This window comes from Ammospiza nelsoni, chromosome 8 (genome assembly GCF_027579445.1).
Source record: "Ammospiza nelsoni isolate bAmmNel1 chromosome 8, bAmmNel1.pri, whole genome shotgun sequence".
Lineage (NCBI taxonomy): Eukaryota > Metazoa > Chordata > Aves > Passeriformes > Passerellidae > Ammospiza > Ammospiza nelsoni.
In genome coordinates this window covers 13,855,214-13,876,093 of record NC_080640.1, presented here as the reverse complement: position 1 = coordinate 13,876,093, position 20,880 = coordinate 13,855,214, and the positions used below count along the sequence as shown (strand labels likewise).

Genomic DNA, 20,880 nt, shown 5'->3' with positions numbered 1-20,880 from the left:
AACTAAAGGCAAACTCTAGGTTTCATGCATTGGTGCTCCTAGCATTACAGTCCCAGAGGTCTGCTCACACATCAGGCTTAATGCTATTGCCAGATTAGGGTCAGGAGGGAATTTTCCTAGATTGACAGAAAAATTGCGGTTGCATTTTTTGTGTGTGTGTGGTTTTGATTGGGGCCTTTTTGTTTTGTTTTGTTTTGGGTTTTTACTTCCCCAAGTTCACATCTATTTTCTAGACCTTATGTAATTTTTTTTCATTAATTCTCTGCTATTGCCAAGCTGCAGACCAATGGTCCCCTAATCTTCCTGCCTGCTTCCTGTAGCACGTTACAGCTGCAGGTCTTTTTCTGAGAGGAGTCAGAAAGCACTTGTAGCACCTGGTTGGTGAGGTGAGAGGAGCAGGTGTCCAGACTAGAAGCACCAACAGGATGTTCACTGCATGTTTACTCCCAGCTGCAGACACTGGACTACAGGGTGACCCTGGAGGACTTCCCAATGTGAACACAAGCACACACAGTAACTGCAGCAGCGGCTGTGAGAGGAAACAGGGGCATTAACCCAGGCTCTCAGCTCTACAAGCACAGATTTAAAGGACACACAACCACTGGCTGACCTCCAGGGCTTATTTACAAGCAGGCAGGCAGGGATTTAGGATGAGGAATGTGTAAGAGAGCAGAGAAAGTGTGGTGAGTGAGGGAGCCCCAAATCTGAGGGTGCTACAGGCAAAAGTGGGGTGAGCACCTCTCCCAGCCCTCTGGGGCTCCTCTGAGCCCACCTGCATCGATCCCAGCACCAGACTGCCATGGCCATTCTCAGCAGGCACCCTGGAGCTGGGTACCCCTGTGAGGCTCCTGGTGAAGGGAACCCAGGTTGGGGAGGCACAGATGTGCCACAGCAGCAACCTCTGCTTTGGGTCAGGAGCTCTGAGCCCTTGGGTGCATTGAGTAAGTCTGAGTCGCAAGGACTGGTGGTCTCAGGGTCTGAAATGGGTGTCAACAGCAAGAACCATAGCCAGGTTCCTGCCTGGCACCTCTGCCCACAGGGGTCCCTGTCAACTTTCAGGATGAGTATGCTGAACTTCTAAGTGTGAATATCCTAAGTGTGAGAAAGAACACCCACCTCACAGAAATGTGAGTACTCCACACGTGGCAGCAGCCAACTCCATGGACCCGGAATAAACTTTCCTGAGGATATGGGACTGTGCTGTTGCTGAGAAAATGTTGAGCTCTGCAAAGAAATGAAGACAAGGGCTGTGCAGTCTTCAGCCCTGGGCAGAGATGTGCAAGGAGTGCTGCTGTCAGACTCTTCTGCTGCCCCACTGCCTTCTGCACGTGGGCTCCAAAACAGCTTATGCACAGAACACAAGTCCCTCATCTTGTGGGTTTTACCCACTATGAACGATCAATTTGGATGCCCTTCTAGCTGCTTTCTAGCTTGGAAATCATGTTCAGAACATACTAATGCAAGAGAGAATTAAAATGGAAAGGGAGAAAGAAGATATGATATCAGCATCAATCCCTTAGAGATTTGGTCCAGAAGAAGACTGTAGATAACAGGGCCTGGTGCAGAAAGGGACAGCTGCTGGAGATTAGAGTCTGTAGCAGGAACAGAAAGGGAAAAGCTGAGAGTGCTTTGAAGAGAAATAGAGTGAAAACCTCAGCTCCTGCTTAGTGACCTCTCATAAAACACCCTCTGTGTGGTTCCCAGCCATGGGCTGCAGCACCTCGGGGCAGAGCCACTCACACAGGCAGCAAAGGGTGCTGCTGCTTGCAGGAGGAAGGTTGGCTATCCTATGGTGAAGCAGATTTGTTTCCAACAGAGCTGGGGTTCCTACAAAACCTCATCTTTGCTCCTCACCTCTGGCTTGCCTGCCAGGGTGAAGCATATGCTCCAAGTGCTGCTCCTTGCCACTGTCCCCAGTTTTCTCCAGACAGCTTCCACCAGCACCCCTGCTTCCAGAGAGCTGCTGTGCACTGCTTTCCATGCTCCTGCCTCCTCTTTGCAACAGTGCCTTTGCCACTGGCTGGACAGCAGGAAAACACCTTTCTGCAACTCTCACACCCTCCACAACAAACGTTAAATCAATAACCAAGAACACAGGGGCAGGTTATTGCTAACGGAAACCATTAAACTGTAACACAGGGGAATAAAGCCAGCCTCTAACACTCAGAAGATTTATAGGGCACAACAGCAGGGTGTTAATTCTTTTGGCAACACAAATGCTTTTGTACCCCCTGCCTTTCGTCACCCAGAGGAGCAGTGGGAGGAGAGGGGACCATGTGCAGCCCAGCTGTAGTAACACAAGCACACAGCCTTGCTCATGCAAGAGTCAGCAGCACACATATTTGGGGTGATGCCATGCTCACAGGGCTGCCCAAATGCATGGAATACCATATGCCATGGGGTTCCCAGGGTTGCTGACAGCAGACATCCCCTATGTCCAACTCCACTTTGCCTATAACACTACCCGCTCCTGCCTGCCTCTTCAGATGCACCACAGTTTCAAGGAAAGGCTGTAAAGAAACTTTCAGATCACCTAAAGTATTTGTAGGAACAAGCCCAGCTCTAAGGCATACAAGAGTTTCCTCAGGTCTGAATCACCCAACAGCTAGAGAGTGTTTTCAAAGCTGATTTAAGAGATGGTCTCCCTGTAATGCTTGGATCCACATCTGCCACTCCTGTGGCAGCTCTGAGACCAGGGAGATGCTGGTCAGCACCACCATCAGCCCAGCACCTCTGGGCAGGAAAGGGGCTGCAGGTGTGCTGCAGCCACAGGACTTTGCATGAACTCACAGAAAGGGACACACATCCTCCCCACAAGACCCCACTGGGCCTTGGCTGTCATTCCCTCCTTCAATGTCCCTGGAAGAACTGCATTGCTGATTAACAGCCCCCATCCTGCCTCCCTCTATCCCACTCACATCCTTGCCTGCAGCTGCCTCCTTGGACCCTCCCTTGTGCAAAGTCCAGGGCCAGGAGGAGAGAACAGGGTGGGAGCTTACTCAAGGCCCACCTGCAGGCAGCCTGACTGTACCCCACATCCCTGGGTACTGCAGAGGCCTCCCTGGGCTGAGCAGTGCAGCAGCACAAGTCCCCAGTGTGCAGGCAGGAGCAGCAGCACCTCGCTCCACCTAGGAGAGCACCAGGGAAGAGGTGAGCTCCAGCCACAGTGCCAGTCCATAAGAGTGCTGCAATACACCTAGGCACAGCCACAAAGGGCTCAAAGCCTTGAACATGATCCAAGTGGCAACATCAGCATCAACTTGGCTGAACTCCCCCACCCAGGGTTTATTCCCTATTCCCCTCCCTGATCTCAAACTATTGGAGTGGGTGCTGCCTCCACCAAGTAAGGGATCTGAAGGGACTTTGACCAGCCCCTGCCTACCCTAAACACCATGAAAAACCCTGGGATGGCATGGGGGTCCATCCCCTTCCCATCACTTCCCTCCACACTTCCCAGCTCTGCACTGTCCAGCTGGGCAGCTGCAGACTTTCCTAACCCAGGGTGTGCCAAGAGAGGGCTCAAACACTGCACCCCACCCCAAGCCTGTCCCAGTCCTGAAGCCAGGGTACTCAATGCCATCTCAGCATTCCCAGTCAGGACTGCCACCTGCAAGGGATGCCCAAGCTTGTCCCAGCCCAGAAGCAGTCCAAGGCACAGCTTTTCTCTGACTGCCAGCACAAGAGCAGGGAGCAGAAAAGATGTTGGCAGCAGGCCCAAGCCTGCTCCCTTGGGGGCTCCCTGCGATCACTCCTCTCCTCCATGAGCTGCAGTGCACTGAGAGGGCCCAGACAGGCACCATCCATCCATCCCTGCCACTGGCCATCCTCTCCTGCCAAGCACCATGCCCCTGCAGACAGCTGTAAACTCTGCAGTCACACAGACACCTCTCCCTCAGGGGAAACCCAGAGATGAGATGTCTCCCCTCTCTTTCCGGCGAGCCGGAGCAATACCAAGAAGCAGGCTCGAAGGGCAGTGGGCTCGGAGCGAGCAGAGCCGTGCCCGAGCTCTGGCCAAGGGCTGAGCCGGTTCCCAGCCCGCTGCTGGCAGCGGCGGTGGAGCATCTTACACTGCCCCCCCGTGGCCATTGCGGGAGGTGCAGGTGGCCCCAAAACTGCTGGGAGCCTCGGGGTGCCAAGTCCTGCAGCCAGCAGAGCCCAAGAGACTGTCAGAGGGGTCCTCAGAGAGGCATTCACTCCGTGCCAGGCCATGGTGACAGTCACACACTCGGTGACCTCAATCCTGCCCCACTCTCCCCAAACATCCCACTCCTGTGCCCAGTCCATGACCTGCACAACAGTTGATGGGGCCATACACAGGCAAAGTCCCTGGGGTCTTGAGGGGGGCACAGCCTAAGCCCACACCTGGGAATAGCCCATGCAAAAGAGGAAACAAGGCAGTGCTGCTGTTTGGGCATCCATATTTATTATATGTCTGGGGCAAGCCTAGGGCTGCCACTTGCCGGGACTGCCCCAGTTGAAGGCCAATGACCCATCCTCCTTAAATATTGGTTATAAAACAAATTTTTTTCCTTTTTCATTTTATTAAAAATCTCATCTCTCTCTCCATTCTTTTTTTGCCTTTTGTATTTGAGTATAAAAGTGGGGGCGGGTTCTCCGCCTTGCCTGCCGCTACCTCCGCAGGCTGCGCTGTGCCTGCCGCAGCAGAGTGTCAAAGTCCAGGGAGTCAAACTTGCTCTTGACGGGAGCTGGGTCAAAATCCTCACGGTTTGAATCTGGAAGAGATGGGGAGAGGCTGTCTTGAGCTCGTGGAAACAATGGCACAGTTCTGGCCATTCCCACAGCAAATTTCTTATCTTTTTTCACCTGCCAGCCTCTAGACCCAGAGTTGGGCCGGCCTCCAACACAGTGCTGGAGAGACAGGGAGCCCCCATTCAATCCTTCAGGGCAGGACAGTTCCTGGATGCAGCTCTGCTGCCAACCCTGACTGATCCCAAGGATGGGGACTCCTATGCCTCTGGAAAGAAGAGAAGGACCCAGGGAGGGCAACCCTCAACTTGGAGGTTGTGCAACTCACCCAAGTCAGCATAGTTCCTCCTGCAGAACTGCCTGCGGCCACCAAAGCACAGGTCGAAGGGCTGCTCGTCTGGGCGCCGCAGCTTGTGCCCACTCTCAATGGCAGCAAAGGCTTCCTCAGCATACCGGTAGGTGACAAAGCCATAGTTATCCCTGACATTGGAGGAGATCAGCAGCAACAGTTATGTTTGTCCCCCCTTGGTCTGCAACATCCCCTTGAGTAATGGGAAAAGGGCCAAGAGGAGTCATCCCTGAGAAGGGACTGACCCATCTCCCCACAGCTCTTACCCCTCGGAGCGGAAATGCAGGGTACACTCCTCAATGTCCCCAAACACAGAGAAGCGGTGCCGCAGCTCTGACCGTGTCATCCTGCTGGGGATCTTGCCGATAAACACAACTCGCCGCTCCTCCTGCGGACAGGGATGGCCCATCCGTGAGCAGGACCTCTCACACAGAACACCCTCCCTGCATGGCCTCCCACCACACTGTGCCTTGCCCAGGGCCTCCCAGCAATGCTGCTGGCAAGGCTCACCCCCCTGCAGAAACACCCTCTGTTTCTGAAGTGACATGGGGGCTATGAACCCCCAAATTTCCAGTCCCAGATTCCCAGCCCTCCATCACTCACTATTGCACGTTCCTTCTGGAGGATCCTCTGCCTTTGGTAGTGGTCCTGTGCATCATAGCTGTATCTGTCAGGGCAGAAACCAGACACATGAGCTACGGAATCATGGGGGTGTCATAAGAGTGATTCCAAACACAAGGGAGATCTTGAAGGAGTGGGTCCATCCCTCCTCCACAGAAGGCTGGGAGATGGGTTGGGGAGAGTTCACATCCCTGCAGGATGGCCACGCTCACCTTCTCCACCTGCTACTCCTCCCGCGGGGCGAGGGGGAGCGGGACTGGCTGCGGGATGTGGACCTGGATGAGTAGGAGGATGTTGATGATGAGGATGAGGACCTGTCCCGGGACCTGCCACATGACCCACAGCTGGAGCGAGAGGAGGAGCTGTGGGAACATCTTGAGCGGTACCTGGGGGAAGGAGAGATACAGCTGAGCCCTCCCTTTGTCCAGCATCATAAGGCTCCAAAGCAGGAAAAGATATCCATTGTCCCCATGGTATTCAGCATCCCACTTGGACAGGACCCATCCCCAGCACGATTGCCAGGGCAGCAAGACTACAGAAATGCTGCTCCATTTGGCTCCCAATGCCACAGAGAAAAGGGAGCAGGCTCACAGGAAGCACAGCTTCCAAAGAACAAGAAATAGTCATGGGGGAACTGTGAAGCACAGGGCTGTGCCTGGGAGGGCTCAGAAAGGGCTGGGACTTCAGTGCTGAGCCCCACACGATGCACAAGACAACATTATATCCATGTTGTGCTCAACAGCCATGTGAACAGAGACTGCAAGAGCTTCTCCAGCAGGGCGAGGGAAACCTTAAGGACAGCATGACCAAAACACAGCTGGGATTAAGCTGTGCTGCCTCCAGCCAGGAGCACAGTCCCTCTCCAGACATGCTGGCCATAGGTGGTCCCTGCCATGGGCAAACCCCAGCAGGGCATGCTGCCTGACTCTGCCACATATTCCTATGCCACATTCTCCTGGAAGACAGCAAGTCAGGGTGGCACAGTACACGGGGACATTTTCCAGCAAAAGGCCAGCTGATTTGCTGGAAAGCCAAGCCAGATGTGTTGCTTCACAATCCCCAAGCTGCACAACCACAAAACACGGCACTTTTATACCTGGTCTTTCCAGCTCCAGCCTCTGCATTTACTGGCTATCAATGAAGGGGTCTTGGCTGGACAGGCCCCTCATGCCCAGGGATGTTTCCAGAACTGGCTGAACGCCAAGAGAACTACAGGAGAAACCCTTCACTACCTCCAGTGCCTCCCAGCCCAGCTGGGACAGGCTGCACATCACTCAGATGCACAAGGGCTCCAAAAGGAATCCCACAGAGTGCAAGTTGTCCCACTTTCCTACACAGCCACCTGCATAAAGAGAACAGGGAGCCCCTGAGGCAGCCAAGCCAGACAGGTTTTTCTCTGCTTGCCTCCAGCAGCTCCCTGGAGAGCTCCACTGTGGCTCCTCTCACTTCTATACCAAGGGCTGCAACAGTCCCACAGCACAACTATGAACACCTGCTGTAATACTCCAGAAAAAGCATCCAAAAGCAAAGATGCAGCCAAGGACTTGTAACATGGTTTGGATGTTTCTGAAGGAGTAAGGAAGTCTGGCTCACTGGAGGCTTTGCAGGCATATGGGCCCAGATGGAGGCTTCAGCCACAACTGGATGGGCAGGGTGCAGCTTCCCCACCCTCTGTGAGCCAAACATCTCTTCAGAAGGTCCACAAGGACAAAAGCATCAAATCCAGCCATCTAAGCAGGACCATAAAGATGTGTCTGGGCTCTTGCAAAAGACCAGCCACTGGACAACTGCCTGTTTTAGGTTGCAATGAAAGATGTAACCTGAAATACTACAGGTATTCTACCACCACCTGTTGAAACCAGGGGGAGCAGTGTTCTTTATCTCCTCCATGACCCATCCTCCATCCAGGGAAATATCTCCAGTTAATGGGCCATTGACTCGCTGCATAAAATTACATCATCCCATTGTGAGATGCTCCACCCAGGGGGAGGAGCCAAGCATTCCTACCCAAAGAAAAATCTGTTATTTGGAAACCCAGGGGACCCTTTTTCCACAGGATTCCCAGAGGAAGACCAGGCCCATCTACACCACCACTGGACCTTCAGAGGAAAACTACATCCTTCTACAGGATCACTGCTTCAACAGAACCACACCTGTCATTCCAGGAGGACAGCAGCCACCATCTAATCAGGTTGTATTCTGACTCTGTCAGTGTTTTTTTGTATTACTGCAATTTTATTTTAATTTTCCTAGTAAAGAACTGTTATTCCTATTCCCATATCTTTGCCTGAGAGCCCCTTAATTTCAAAATTATAATAATTTGGAGGGAGGGGGTTTACATTTTCCATTTCAAGAGAGGCTCCTGCCCTCCTTACCAGACACCTGTCTTTTCAAACCAAGACACTCCCCAAGAGCAAGCAACAATGCACTGCTTACCTTCGCCACCGCTTGGGAGGTGGGGAGAGCGACCGTGAGCGGGACCGGGAGGACGAGGATGAAGATGAAGATGAAGACTCGCTAGCTCCATCCGAACTGGAGCTGAAAGAACGGCTGGCACGGCTCCGGCCAGCCCTCCAGCTGTCGGCAGAGGGGCTGGGTGAGTCCTGGGGTCTCCGGTAGCAGCGCAGGGACCTCTTGGCAGCAGCATGGCTGGGCTGGGCACTGGCAGTCCGCACCTCCTGCTCCCGGCAGGGGGATGCAGCTGGAGACAGGAGCACTGAGGTGGGGGGACTGCTGCACCCAGTGCTGCCATTGCTGGGGATGGTAGTCCGATAATCCAGGGGAGCTGGGCAGGCCATCCCCAGGGGCTCCGGGCTGTGCCCCACGGTGGTGTCGGGGGCTGGAGGGGTGGGCTCAGGTGGGTCCAGCGTCCGTTTGGTTAAGGAGGAGATGGGTTTGATAGTGATGTCCCGGTGGTGTTTGACATTCCAGCGGGAGCCTCCCTCGGCAGGGGGCTGCGTGCCAGGGCCATGGCTGCTCTCGGGCTGCGGTGCACCCAGGAGGCAGTAGTCGTGGTCTCCCGAGCAGACGTGGCTGGGGGCTGTGCTGGCAGGGGCTGGCACCATGCTCTTCACCTGGATCTTGTTTGGGAGCAGTGGCTTGGCTTTCATCAGCTTGGTTGACTTCTGGGGCCCTTCCTGGGGCATGGATCCAGGTGACTTGGTCTTGGCCAGCAGTGAGACAGCAGGCAAAGGCTTCCAGAGCTGGTGAGGAGGTGTTGCTGGGGGCGTGAGGCCTGGGAGAGCACCAGAATGCTTACAACAGCAGCCCTTTGCCGCAACCCACCCAGCTGGGGCTCCCTCACATCCCAGGCCCCTCACCCCCCAAGGTGTCCCCTCAGACACATAACAGCCCTGCTACGACATAGCACACTACCCTCCCTTGTCCCAAATATTCTTTACCTGCCACATTGGCCAGCTCAGAGGCCTGCAGCCCATCTGTGGGCTTCCTGTCCTGCTGGGTTGATGCTTCCTGCTGGATCTCAGGTCTGAGAATGGGAAAAGAGCTTTGTCAAACACAGCAAGCAAAGCCCAACCCCACTCCCCAAGCCTGGGGCACCCACTCAATCTGCCCTACCGGCCAGTTCACGAGGACAGAGGATCCAAGTGAGCTGCTAGGATAAAACTTGCACAGCCTTGTCATGCCCATCACTGCTTGTCCCAGTTTTTCCCCCTAAGTGCCAGCTCTGTCCCAGGCCAGCAACAAGCTCAGCCCCTCCTGGGCCAATGGACACAGCACCACCACACTTCAAATCCTGCCAGGACTGAAAGCTGCTCTGTGCCCTTGCTCTGCTGGGCTCCATGCTGGGCACCAGCTGCCAAGGTTTTGATACTCACCCAGAGCTCCCTGTCAGCTGCCTTTCCTCAGGGGGCTGTACAGGAGTTTCCTCTTTCTTGGCTGAAAAGAGAACAGGTAGGTGAGAGGGGCAACATGTAGGGCTGAAGGACAGGGTCAACAAAGCACCCCAGGAACAGCTTGGAAGAGCACAGCTCCTGAAACCCAGCTCCCTCAAGATAGGAGCTGCACATCCTTTTTCCTTCACAGACTCTTCACCACCCCTTTGGTTGCCATGGGGACCCCCAGATATTTCCACAGGCCAAGGAGATGGAGGCAGAGACAGCTGCAGGACAAAACACCTGGGCAGGGTAACATGAGCCCACAAGCAGCAGCATCACAGCCTTCCCACTACCACCCTGACGCAGGGAGCATGGACAGCCCAGGGAGGCCAGCGTGGCACGGAGGGAGCCCTGCAGGGGATGGCATGCCAGATCCGCACCTTCAGACTTCTCAAACTGCTCCAGCAGGCTGGACAGGTCGGTGGCTTCAATCCCTGAGCCAGGGAGAAAGCACAGCAAGTCAGATCAGCTAGAATTCCCCCAGCACCACAGTGATGCACCCCAACCCCATTCTCCCCCCCATCAGCCTCCCTGGATGGTGGGACAAGCACTGGGGAGGAAAAGCAGTAACAGAGCCTGCAGCAGCTCTGCAGTCCCAGAAGGACAGCAGCAGCCAGCTCTGCAGTCCCAGAAGGAAGTAGTTTCAAGACAGCCAGCCCAGACCATCCATTGCAGGCAACATCCCAGCAGAGCACTGGGAAGAGACTGCAAGCCTGTGGGCATGGCTTTGCCACCCTCACCCCCAGAAATGCCAGGAACCGGTCCTGCTACCCAGGCTGCCGGCAGCACTGCAGCCTTGCTGGCTGCTGACACTCAGCCCAGCGTCCTGCAGCCCTCCCACTCACCAATCTCACTGATGAAGGCTTGCACAATGTCCTTGCTGCTGTCTCTGGGCTGGGCTGGGCTGAGGAGTGGCTGGTGCCTCCATGGCCGCACAGTGGGTGCCTTGGTGGGAAGGCTGCTCTCTCGACCTGCTTTCCGTGGTGGTGCCACAGCCTGGGAGGTGGATTTTTGGCCAGGCACCTCCTGCCCGGCAGCTACCTTGGGCTCCAATGGGGCTTTCTCTGCTGCCTCCTTCCCTGGCTCTACAGCCTTCTCCGTGGCTTGGGTGCCAGGGGACTCCCCAACAGGGGCAGGAGACACCTCTGCTGGGCAGCAGATGGCAGCTGGGGGGACCTTTGGGAGCTGGCTGGGAGTTGCAGCTTGGGACTCCTCTGGAGGCTGGGTGGGGACAGCCTGGGGGACTGGCACTGCAGGAGGGACCCTGCTGGGCTGGGCAGTGGCAGCTGAGGGGGCTGGCAGGGGCTGGGCTGGGGCCACAGGGGCCTTGGGGAGGGAGCTCTCTCCTGCCAGCCTTGCCTGCCTCCTGGGATCTGACACCCTGCCAGCCGCCGGCCTGGCCGGGCCACCTGCAGGCCCCATCTCACTGCTCGGGGCAGCAGGTGACTGGGCAGGGAAGGCTGGTGGCTCCGGGCAGCTGAGCATAGGGGCAGCAGGAGACTGCCCATGCAGAGGGGCTGTGCCAGGGTGGCTGCCAGCTGGGAAGGCAGCGGTGGCCTGCACTGCTGCTCCAGGGTCCCTGTACGCAAGGGAAGGCACCGGAGGCGGCACGGGGATTCCAGGCCAGTAGGATGGTGGTGCCCACCCAACCGGGGCATAGGGGCCACCTGGGCCAAATGGAGGCGGGGGTGGCAAAGGTGGCGGGGGCCAGGCCATGGATGGAGGTGGGAGGCCAGGCACCATGTGAAAAGCACTGGAGGAGCTGGCACTGGGTGGTGGGGGCAAACCATGGCAGCCCATGGGCTGCGGGCTGAAGCAGGGCCAGGAAGGCACTGGTGGGTAAAGGGCATAAGCACCGACAGAGGCTGGTGGCATCCCAGTGGGGGCCACCCCAGCAGCTGGGGGCACGTTTGGTGCGACAAAAGGCATTGGTGCTGATGGCGGTGGTGGAGCTGCGGCAGGTGCTGGGGCTGAAGTCAGAGCAGTGGGAGCTTTGCTGGCAGGAGAAGGGACAGCAGCAGGGCTGGTGGGTTTGTCCGGTCCCTTCTGAGCACTGTCCGCCTCGGTGGCAGAGAGCATGGGTGACACCAGGCAGGGGATCTCCGCCAGCTCTGTCGGAGGCTCAGGGACACTGGGCCACTTGCTGGCCACTTGCTTCTTGCCCTCCTGGCTGTCACCCGCGCTGGGCTGACGGTGCAGCATGCGGATGCGGTACTCACGCAGGCTCAGGGCCTTGGGTTTGGCTTCCTTAGACAGGCCCCCACTTGGCTCTGCTGCTGGCACCCTCTGGGCAGGCTCCAGCCCAGCACCTTGCTCTGGGAGCTGAGAGGCAGCCTCTGAGACCCCACTGCTCTGTCCGGCAGATGGCTGCGCATCTGCCTGGCCCTCAGCCTGGTCTGTCGGGCTGGGACATGCAGCTGCTGGCTGCCTCTCCACGCTTGGTGCAGTCTTCTCCAGGGACACCAGAGTCTTGTTCTTCTCCAGGGTCGCATTCACGGTTTCTGGTGCCGGCTCCTTCTGTAGCTCCTGCTTCACCTTCTTGGGCAGCAAAGCCGCTGCTGTGCTATGAGGCCTGCCCCGGGGCCGAGGTGCCCGCTCAGCATGCAGCTCCATCTGCCCCTCCTTCCGGGCTCTCTCCAGCTGCTGTGCCAGGAAGTCTGAGACCTGAACAGAGGGACACTCTGCCCGCTGCCTGCTGATGGCTAGCTGGGCATGGGGCTGTCCAGAGCCAACGGAACGGAGCCGGTGGGCTACACAGTCCCTGCCAGGCCGGTCCTGCTTGCTTTGGTCCTCTGCTGCTTTCTTTTTCCGACTCTTCCTTGATCTCTCACGGCCCCGTCCCTTCTCAGAGCATTCACGTTTTCCACCTGCTGGGGCTTCTGTGCTGTGCCAGGAGCTCTTGCTGGGACCTGAGGCTCCAGGTGCTGCTGTCTCCACTGGGGAGGTGGCCTCTGCAGTACTGCATGAAGGCTCCTTCCCAGGCAGTTTTTCCTCCTTCTCCTCTTCCAACCTATTTTCCTGGGTTGGAGCTCCTGGCAGCTCCCCACGATCTTCTGGGATTGACTCGCCGGTAGTTTCCTCTACTCGCAGGAGTTGGGGCTCCAGGTCAGGGGAGTTGGGAGTCAAGGGCTGCAGAACCACAGGGATCTCCACACTCTCTCCCTCTCCAGGCACAATTTCCAGCAAGACAGGACTGCTCAGAAGCTCCTTGGCCACAGGCTCCGTGTCAGGGTCCAGGCACACAGTGAAGGTGGGCAGGCAGTAGGGGTGCATGGACTTCACCAGCTCGCTCAGGGATACGTCACCTGTGTTGATGATGCAGGGGTCTTCATGCTCCTCCAGCGCCACCCCTGCCTCGCTCACACAGAAATTCACAGCTTCCATGCTTCTGTCTATCTCCAGGTTCAAGACAGCCTCTTCCTCTTCTTCCTCCCCATCACTGCGCTGTGGCAGGGGCTGCTCTCGGGCTCGGTGCCAGCCCACCTTCCTCTCCACTCTCGGGGTACTGCAGACTTGCTTCTTTGGCAGCACTGGGTCCTCGAGGCCATGAGTAGCACGGTCCCAGGCCACATCTGTGTCAGTCTGGGAAAGGGGACCACAGCAAACATCAGTTCCTGGGCTTTTAGCAGCACTCCCCCAGGACAGTCAACTGGGTCTGCTGCAACTCTACAGCAAAGCCCCACGGCTGACAAAAAGCTGGGACACATCTGACCTGCCCAGTAAAACACAACAGAGCTGGAAATCTGATGCTCCTATGGGAGCATCCCCAGTCCCTGGCACCCACCACGTGAGGCAGACCCTGCTCCCACTGCCACTGGTACCTTGCAAAAGCATTGTCTCAAGGAAAGGATTCCCATGCCAGGAGGGAAGGCTGGGGGCTGCAGCAGAGGCAATTATCCCAGCACCACCCCAACACTGCTGCTTCAGCTTGCCCTGCTCAGCTGCTCACCTTCCCAGCCACGGAGACACTGCTGCTGCTGAGAGGTCTGAGAGCCTTAGGCTGCTCCAGGGTAGGGCTCTCACACTCCAGCAATGGGCGGGATAAGGTGAGAAACTTCTGAAACTGGAAAGATGGACAGAAGATGAGACAGTGGCAGGTCTACGCTGCTGGAGGGGACAGGCGACCCCCAGCCCCACAATGCCCACACACTTCACCCCACAAAGCCCAAGAGCAAACAGCCTTGTTTCACCCACACTGCACACAGCTCCCACTGGGGACATGCTGCTCCCCAAAGCCTCTGGCACATCTCTGGCTCTTTATAAAGACTCAAGGGGGAGGCATGGCCCTCCAAAGCACTTCTCTCACATTGGAACTGTCATGAGAGTTCATCTCAGCGTACTGGAGGCCAGGGTCCTACTGGCCTACTTCAGGGTACCCTCATGCTAGGACCTAGCAGAGCCCTGCCAGAGCATCTTCCCATGGGCTCTGGGGTCAGGCTGCATCTGCCCCCCAACTTACCGAGGTATTCTCCCACTCACGAGGTGAGGTCAGCAGCTCTGCATCCATGATGGTGTCAAAGGGGGACAAGGTCTCATCATCTGTGCTGTCCAGGATCTCTGTGATGGCAGTCAGCAGGGACAGCTCATTCTGAGCATCCAGGCAGGCCTTGCTCTGCTGTAAGGGTAGGGACGGTCTCAGAGGGCAATGGGACACAGCCCTAAGACCTGGACACTGAGGACACTGCCATCACCCCCACCCATGCCACACCCCACATCTGTGTGTAAGCTCCCACCTCACTCAGAGAAAGATCCTCAATGATGGAGATCACAGAGGAGTCAAGATAGTTCTGCATTGTGCCCAGGATCTCTTCAGCCTCTAAGACGGTTTCTGCATCCAACGATGTTAAGTTCAGGTCATCATCCTCAAGGGAAAAGCACTGTTGAGGAGCACGGGGAGCCAGGTAAACACTTTGCACAGCTCCCCTACCAGCACTGATTTCCTCACAGTACACACAGGCTCTGAACAGCCTGTGCTGCAAACTGTGGCAGGGCACCCCCAGCACCCTGACCACGCAGGGGAAGCAGGGGGATGCAGCTGCAGGTCAGAAGGTGGCATAGGGGACCTTCCCCCTTGCTTTCAGGAGGGTCCACTGCACAAAGGCCTGTGCTGCTCTCAGCCCGAGACCCTTCCAATTACCCAGGATGTCTCCACACCGAAAATTTCTGCCTGATTCACTCTGCAGCTGCATGACTGGGAAAGATGAACGGATAAAACACCAGGCTCTACCCAACACCACACATGGTCCTGCAGGACAGGGAGGAGACAAGCCAGCTCCAGCCACCTCATGGACTGTCACGCGCTCCTCCAATTCCGGCTGTTGGTGCTTCAGATAAGCCCAAAACCATTACGAAACTCATAACAAAAGTGCAGGAATCAGCAACAGGGGTGCAGCCAGCTGCCACTGCTGGAGCCATACCCCAGTACCTCTGCTGCAGGCTACAAGAGGACATGGTCTGTGCTTGCAATCCAGGACCAAACCAGCTTTGTCACTCTTCCTCCTCCAAATTCCCAACCCCACATCCTTTCCAGTCCCCCAGCCACCTCCAGGGATGCTTGGGTAACTTCAAAAAAGTATTTGCACTGTACTCCAGGGTGTCACACAGCCATGCTGCAGGACAGCCAGGAAAAGCCAGATGCTGGGCAAGGGAAGGGGCTGCAGCCCCCACTTGAGCAGAGCCACAGGACACACAGAGCAGAGCAGCAGCACAGGCGTGCCACCGGCATGAGACAGGATGCGAATTCCTGTTTGTAGATGGGCTTATGCAGAGAGATAATGGAGGCTGGGAAGATAAGGGCACCAAGGACAGAGCCCTGGGAGAGTACACCTCCCTCCCAAAGCTAGCCAGGAGCAGGCTGTGACCCATCTTCCTGCCCTTGGAGCAGCACCAGCACTGTGAGAATACAGCCAAACCTTGGGGGATGCACATATGATGCAGTTAACCTCTGTTTCATGTAGGTACCGGAGCCTGCATGAGCCTGTGCCCATGCAGAACAAACTGTACCTTGTCCCTAGAGAGAAGCTGCTAATACTTTGAAATCCTCTTCTAGCAAGCAGTAAACAGCACCGGAGAGACAGCAGGCATTTCACAAAATAGATGTTTCTAAAATACAACAGCACCAAAGCCACGTGCCCAAACCCCTGGTCCCTGGGGCTCTTCAGAGACTTCCTCTGATAAGACTAAACAGGCACCACTGGCCACAGCACAGCCAGGAGCCCCGTGCAACCCCAGAACACAGGCACTCCAATACCAGGCTGGGAATCAAAGCCAGGACACTCACAGCAATGCCTCGAAGCTACCCATCCCAAATTCCCCCAGTCTGTGACATGACAGCCCTAAGGACCAGGAGTCTACAGTAGTTTGGGGCTCAGCAGACATGCTGCCAGCCCAGACCAGCCTGTTCCAGGGCCCTCTGCCTGGAAGTGGAGCCCACCAGTGACAGCAGGGCACCCCTCCACCCCACCATGCAGATCAGGCTATGAAGCAGTTTTAGAGCAGTTTTCCTGCTCAGCATCCCCAGTCCCCTCCCTTGCCGGTGCTGGCTGCCGGTCAGAGCACAGCGCAGAGCCTGCTGGCGGCCCTCTAGGCGCAGCCTGGCTGCAATTCCCGACCAATCCTCACGCAGATACGCAGACATCCAGGCTCACACGCCCAGCCCCGAGTGCAACCCTGAGTCAGCGGTGACCGGCAGGCAGAGGTACCCGGGCCACCGAAGGAGCCAGCAGGAGGGAGCATCAGGGACGCAGGGACCATCTGAACCCTGCCTGTAGATGGCAAAGGGATCCGAAGGACACCCCGGGCTGCACAGCCCTGCTCATCTGGCCACAGGGCGGCTCTCCCCAAAGAAAACATGTAATAAAAGGTTTCCAGCTGTGATCAGCGCTGGACATTAGGAGGGAGGGAAGTAAAACCCTCCCACTCAAATGGCCTCTTCCTGTGGCTCCTGCCCGCAGCCCGGGAGGGAGGGCGGGCAATCTCCCATGCCTTCCTCGAGTCCCTTGACTCAGCGCCTTGCAACAAGGAGTCTCACAGCCGTGAGTCACCGGCCTGGGCTGTGTTCCCCCAGGATTCCCTTTGATCCACCTGGGGACGGGCACCTCCTGCAGCCCTCATCACTCGAGCATCGCTTGTGCGTCGGGGCGGGGGTACGAACCAGCCCAGCCTGCTCCAGCGTCCCTGCCCGCGCTCCTCCCTGCCAGAGACCCCTGTCACTCCTAGCCCGGAGGGAAGGGGGGAACCCGCCGTGCCTTCTTGCACAGCTCCCCGTGCTTGCTTTAAGCAGCGCTGCAGGGAAAGAGGGTCACGGGAATGTTCAAGGACAGGCTTCGGCTCTGACCACGCTGTGCCCAAGCAACCAGCACTGCCGGGGAGAAGGGAGGATGCCCACAGCCCCAGAGCGGGTACCGGGACTGGAGCTGACTGCTTGCAATGGACACAGTCTAAGCGAGGCCACCAGCTCCTCCGGCACCCACCCGGCGCAGGGTACACTGCGCTCGCTGCTCTGCTCCCCGGAAGGGACAACGGAGGCCCCCGCAGGCCGCTGCTGACACGTGTGCCCGGCGTGCTGCGGCTACGCCCCGAGCACAGGGCGGCCATGGTCCCCGGCTGGCTGCCAAGGCTGCTCCTACAGCGCCGGAGCTGCCGGCAAGGGCGCGGGGTAAGCCCGGGAGCCGGGGGGCTCCGCCCGGCCAGCGCAGCACAGCCAGAGGATGCTCCCTGCATTCCTCCGCTGCTTTCGGAAAGCATCAGGCGGGAACACACCTCTCTTCCCCCACACGCAGCCCACTCTGCTCGCGTCGGGGAGGGGCGAGGCGGGCTTGGCGTCCTCCAGCCCGGGGTCGGGATAGGGGTGTCTCCCCCGCAGCCCCTCAGCCACGCAGGAGAACCCTGACGGAGGCAGAAGCCTAGGGCTTTCCCAAAAAAATCCCGGCAAAAGCACAACGCAGGTGCCCCCGCGTCCCCTCCCGGGGTGCTGCATCCCCGCGCTCCCCGTCAGACAGCAGGGGACCCGCACCCAGCCCGGCCCTGGCAGGCGCCCACCGGGGCCGGTGACAGCGGCAGCGCCGCGCCCCACACCTGCCCGGCGCGGGAACCTCTTGCTGGGGATAAAGCCCCGCTTCCCGTGGATCAGCTCTCGGTACGGCTGGGGGAACCCCTCCCGGCCCGGGCCACGCTGTGCAAACAGAGCTCCTGCCACCGAAACCGGCGGGTGTCCCAAACCGCGCCAGCCCCAGCTCCCCGCGGCCGCAGGTGGCAGAGAGCGGCGCCGGGATGGAGGGACCGCGGGGGAATGACACGAGCGGCATCCCCCTGTCCCCCACTACCCAAGGCCGGGGTGTCATCTCCCGCAGGGGACACCAAGCCACCCGTCTCGCCGGGTCCCGTGGCCGTGCTCCGGCCCCTCTAACGCCGTAATCTCCCCGCGCCGACGCCCCACGCCGGCGGGAGAGCTGCGGGCACCCCATTCCCCCACCCAAAGAAAGGGCGCCCCACTCCGGGACCAGCGGAGGCGGCGCCGGCCCGTGCTGCGACCCCCGCCCGCCGCCGGTGCGGCGGGCCCGCTCCGGCACACGTGGTGCAGCGGCCGCGGGAGCCGCGCCCGGCCTCCACGTGTCACGGCGCGGCCCGCCGCGCCCCGCCGCCCCTTACCTGCAGGGGGCTGCCGGCGCGGAAAGGCGGCTCGCGCAGGGCTCCGCCGCTCGCCAGGCCCCGCGGAGCGGCCGCGGCGGCAGCGCCACCGGCCCCGGCCCCGTTGGCGGCGGGCACCGCTCCGCCCCGCCGCGCCGCCATCTTGGCGCCTCTGCTCCCAGCGCGGCCACTGCCGAGAGCGCCACGTGACCGCCGCCCGCCCCGCACTACAGCTCCCGGCAACCCCCGCGCCGCCCCTCCGCGCGCGGCACGCCGGGAGCGCACCCTTTCGCCGCTGGCCGCGCGCCGAGAGGCGGGCAGCAGCCTGAGGGGGCGCCCGGCCCCGGCAGCGCGGGCGGCCATCTTGAGAGCGGGCAGACCCTCGGGCTTCGCCGCCATCGTAGCGGCGGGCGGCGGCGAGGAGGGTCGGCCCGGCCCCGCGACGCGCGGTTGGAGGGGCGGCGCGGGCGGGACTGGCGGGAAGCGCCCCCTGGGGGCGGGGCAGGCGCGCATTTTCCCGCGGCGCCGCGGGCCCGCCCCGCCGGCTCTGGCGCGCACGTGTGCGCGCCAGAGCCGCGTGTCCCCGTGCTTCCCGGAAAGCAGCGGCAGAGCTGCTGTGGGCTCGCCGTCTCCAGGCTGTGAGCAGCGTTCCCTCTGCCTGAGGTGCCTGTGCCATGGTGCTCCATTGAGCCCCACCTCGTGTGGGGCTGGTGGAGGTGAGACGCAGTGTGGTGGGCACAGGGCGGATGAAAGAAGCTATCGGGTATGAGAGGAGGGATGGGCACCGTGAGCTGCCGTGCACCCTCTTGGCATGGCAACCGGGCAGGATACCCAAGTCACTGCTTCTGCTTAGGCTTTTGCTGTTCTCCAAAGCTGGCACACAGAAGATCACCTGGAAAATGTGAGGGAGCCAAACTGGGCTCACTGGACACAGTTGCTATCCAGCCTGGCTCCCCAAGAAGGCAAGGGATGCTGGTGTGCACAGGTGCTTGGCCTGGCCCTGCTTGGTGCCCTCTGTTCAGGAAGCCCAGAGTCCCTTTGGGGACTCTTTGTCACTTCCTATGGCTCTTCTGTCTTCCAGACTGACAGTAGGATCATCTCATGAAGTTCAGGGATGTGCTTACAGCAGCACAGGCGCAGTGTGGACATGTCACTGGAGCCCTGAAGTGCACGTTTTACCTGGCGGGGAGCAATTTTCCCTTTCTCTACATCAGTCCCTGGAGCACAGGCCTGCCCCAGCCAGATTCCCTTGGGGATCCACGGGATAGAGCTGCTTTTCTCGGCCCTGTGTGCCTGGTCATTGGACTGAACTATGTCAGACACATGGAGCCTCATCCTGTTCTCCTTCCTTCCACTCCTGCCACAAGGGACTTTAAATGTGATCACTCGTCACTTCCTGCCTCGCAGGGGCTGTGACAAGTGTGGCCCTCCCTAGCCACAAACAGGCTCTCTGTCCAGGGAGCTGCTCCCCTCCACCTCCTCGTCCAAGGAACCCATAGCACTTCTCACCAACACTTGTATCTGGCAAAATGCTGTCTGAGCAGCAGGCAGGTGGCTGTGTCCTTCTCCAGGGCTATGGATCCATGTCTGAGAGCTGCAGAGCACACCTGTTGCAATGGGTGAATGTGAGCACACTGCTGGGGTGTGGGGGATTTTGCTGAATGTAACTGGCTCCTCAGGCCAGCACCTGCTTCTGGCACTGCAGAGGAGGCTGGGAAAGTGTTCCAGGTTCTCTGCAGCCCAGATGTGGTTAAGGAACAAGTCACTTTTCAAATGTCAACGTTTCTGTCCACTGGCCTGAGGAGAAGCTGTCTATAACCTGGCACCCAGAGAGCTGCTGACAGGGATGTGGAGAAAGGTTCCCCTTGGAGCCCTGCAGCTTTCCTTATCCTGGGCCACACCCTCCTTTGCTGTCATGTCCTCTCCTCTGGGCACATCCAGGGCATACACTGACCTGCCTAATCCCTCTGTCCCTGCGTGTGCCAGGACCCTGCGGCACAACAAGGCTGATCTCTGACAGAGCAAGCCTGGCCTGGTGTGCATCCTGTAAAGTGGAACCATATTCCTTGCACATAGGGTCCCTGGAGTGTCACCATAGGGAGTCCCACCTGCAGTTATCTCCCTCCCCCAGTACAATCCCCAGCAGGGATGCACTCCTGGCACAGGGCAACACCAGGCATTCCTGCCGGTTTACAAGAAAAACAAACAACAAGCCAGAAAGGAATATGCGCATTCTACATCCCTGGCTCCCCTCCCTTCCTTCTCTGTGTTGTGACCACTCCCTGGCCAGGCACAGCCAGATGCTGCTCAGCGCCATCCAGTTTCAGCCTGTGCATCACCCAGGGTGGGCAGTTTGCTCAGGGCTAATAGGCACAGCGTGAAAAGGAGAGCCCCAAAACCATGTAATGCTTAAAGGACACTCCACTCAGTAAAGAGGAATGTGTGTCCCAACCAGGCAGGAGCAGATGGCTGAAGTTGGCCCTTCAGAGAGAAGAGAAGGCTTTGGCTCCCTGGGGCAGTTTGCTCAGCCCAGGGTGCCACTCCCATCGTGGGGCTGGGGCTGCATCTTGGCAGGGCAGTAGAGGGCCAATGCTTGCCTCTGCAAAATGGGCTCTGTCCCTACAGCTGGTGTGCAGGAGCAGAACTGCGTGGGGCTGGGCCAGGATCCCTGGTGAGGTC

General features: G+C 58.6%; 1 protein-coding gene across 1 annotated transcript; it reads right to left on the bottom strand.

Annotated features, from left to right (window-relative positions):
- Positions 1-4,401: 4,401 nt before the first annotated feature.
- Positions 4,402-14,629, bottom strand: PPRC1 (PPARG related coactivator 1). The gene is given in 14 exon segments (XM_059477574.1): positions 4,402-4,733; positions 5,036-5,187; positions 5,323-5,444; positions 5,660-5,723; positions 5,890-6,063; positions 8,114-8,912; positions 9,079-9,164; positions 9,514-9,574; positions 9,954-10,007; positions 10,419-13,155; positions 13,523-13,636; positions 14,033-14,188; positions 14,307-14,599; positions 14,602-14,629. Coding segments are annotated over 14 exon segments (4,944 nt in total). The 3' UTR covers positions 4,402-4,629.
- Between the last annotated feature and the right edge of the window lie 6,251 nt (positions 14,630-20,880).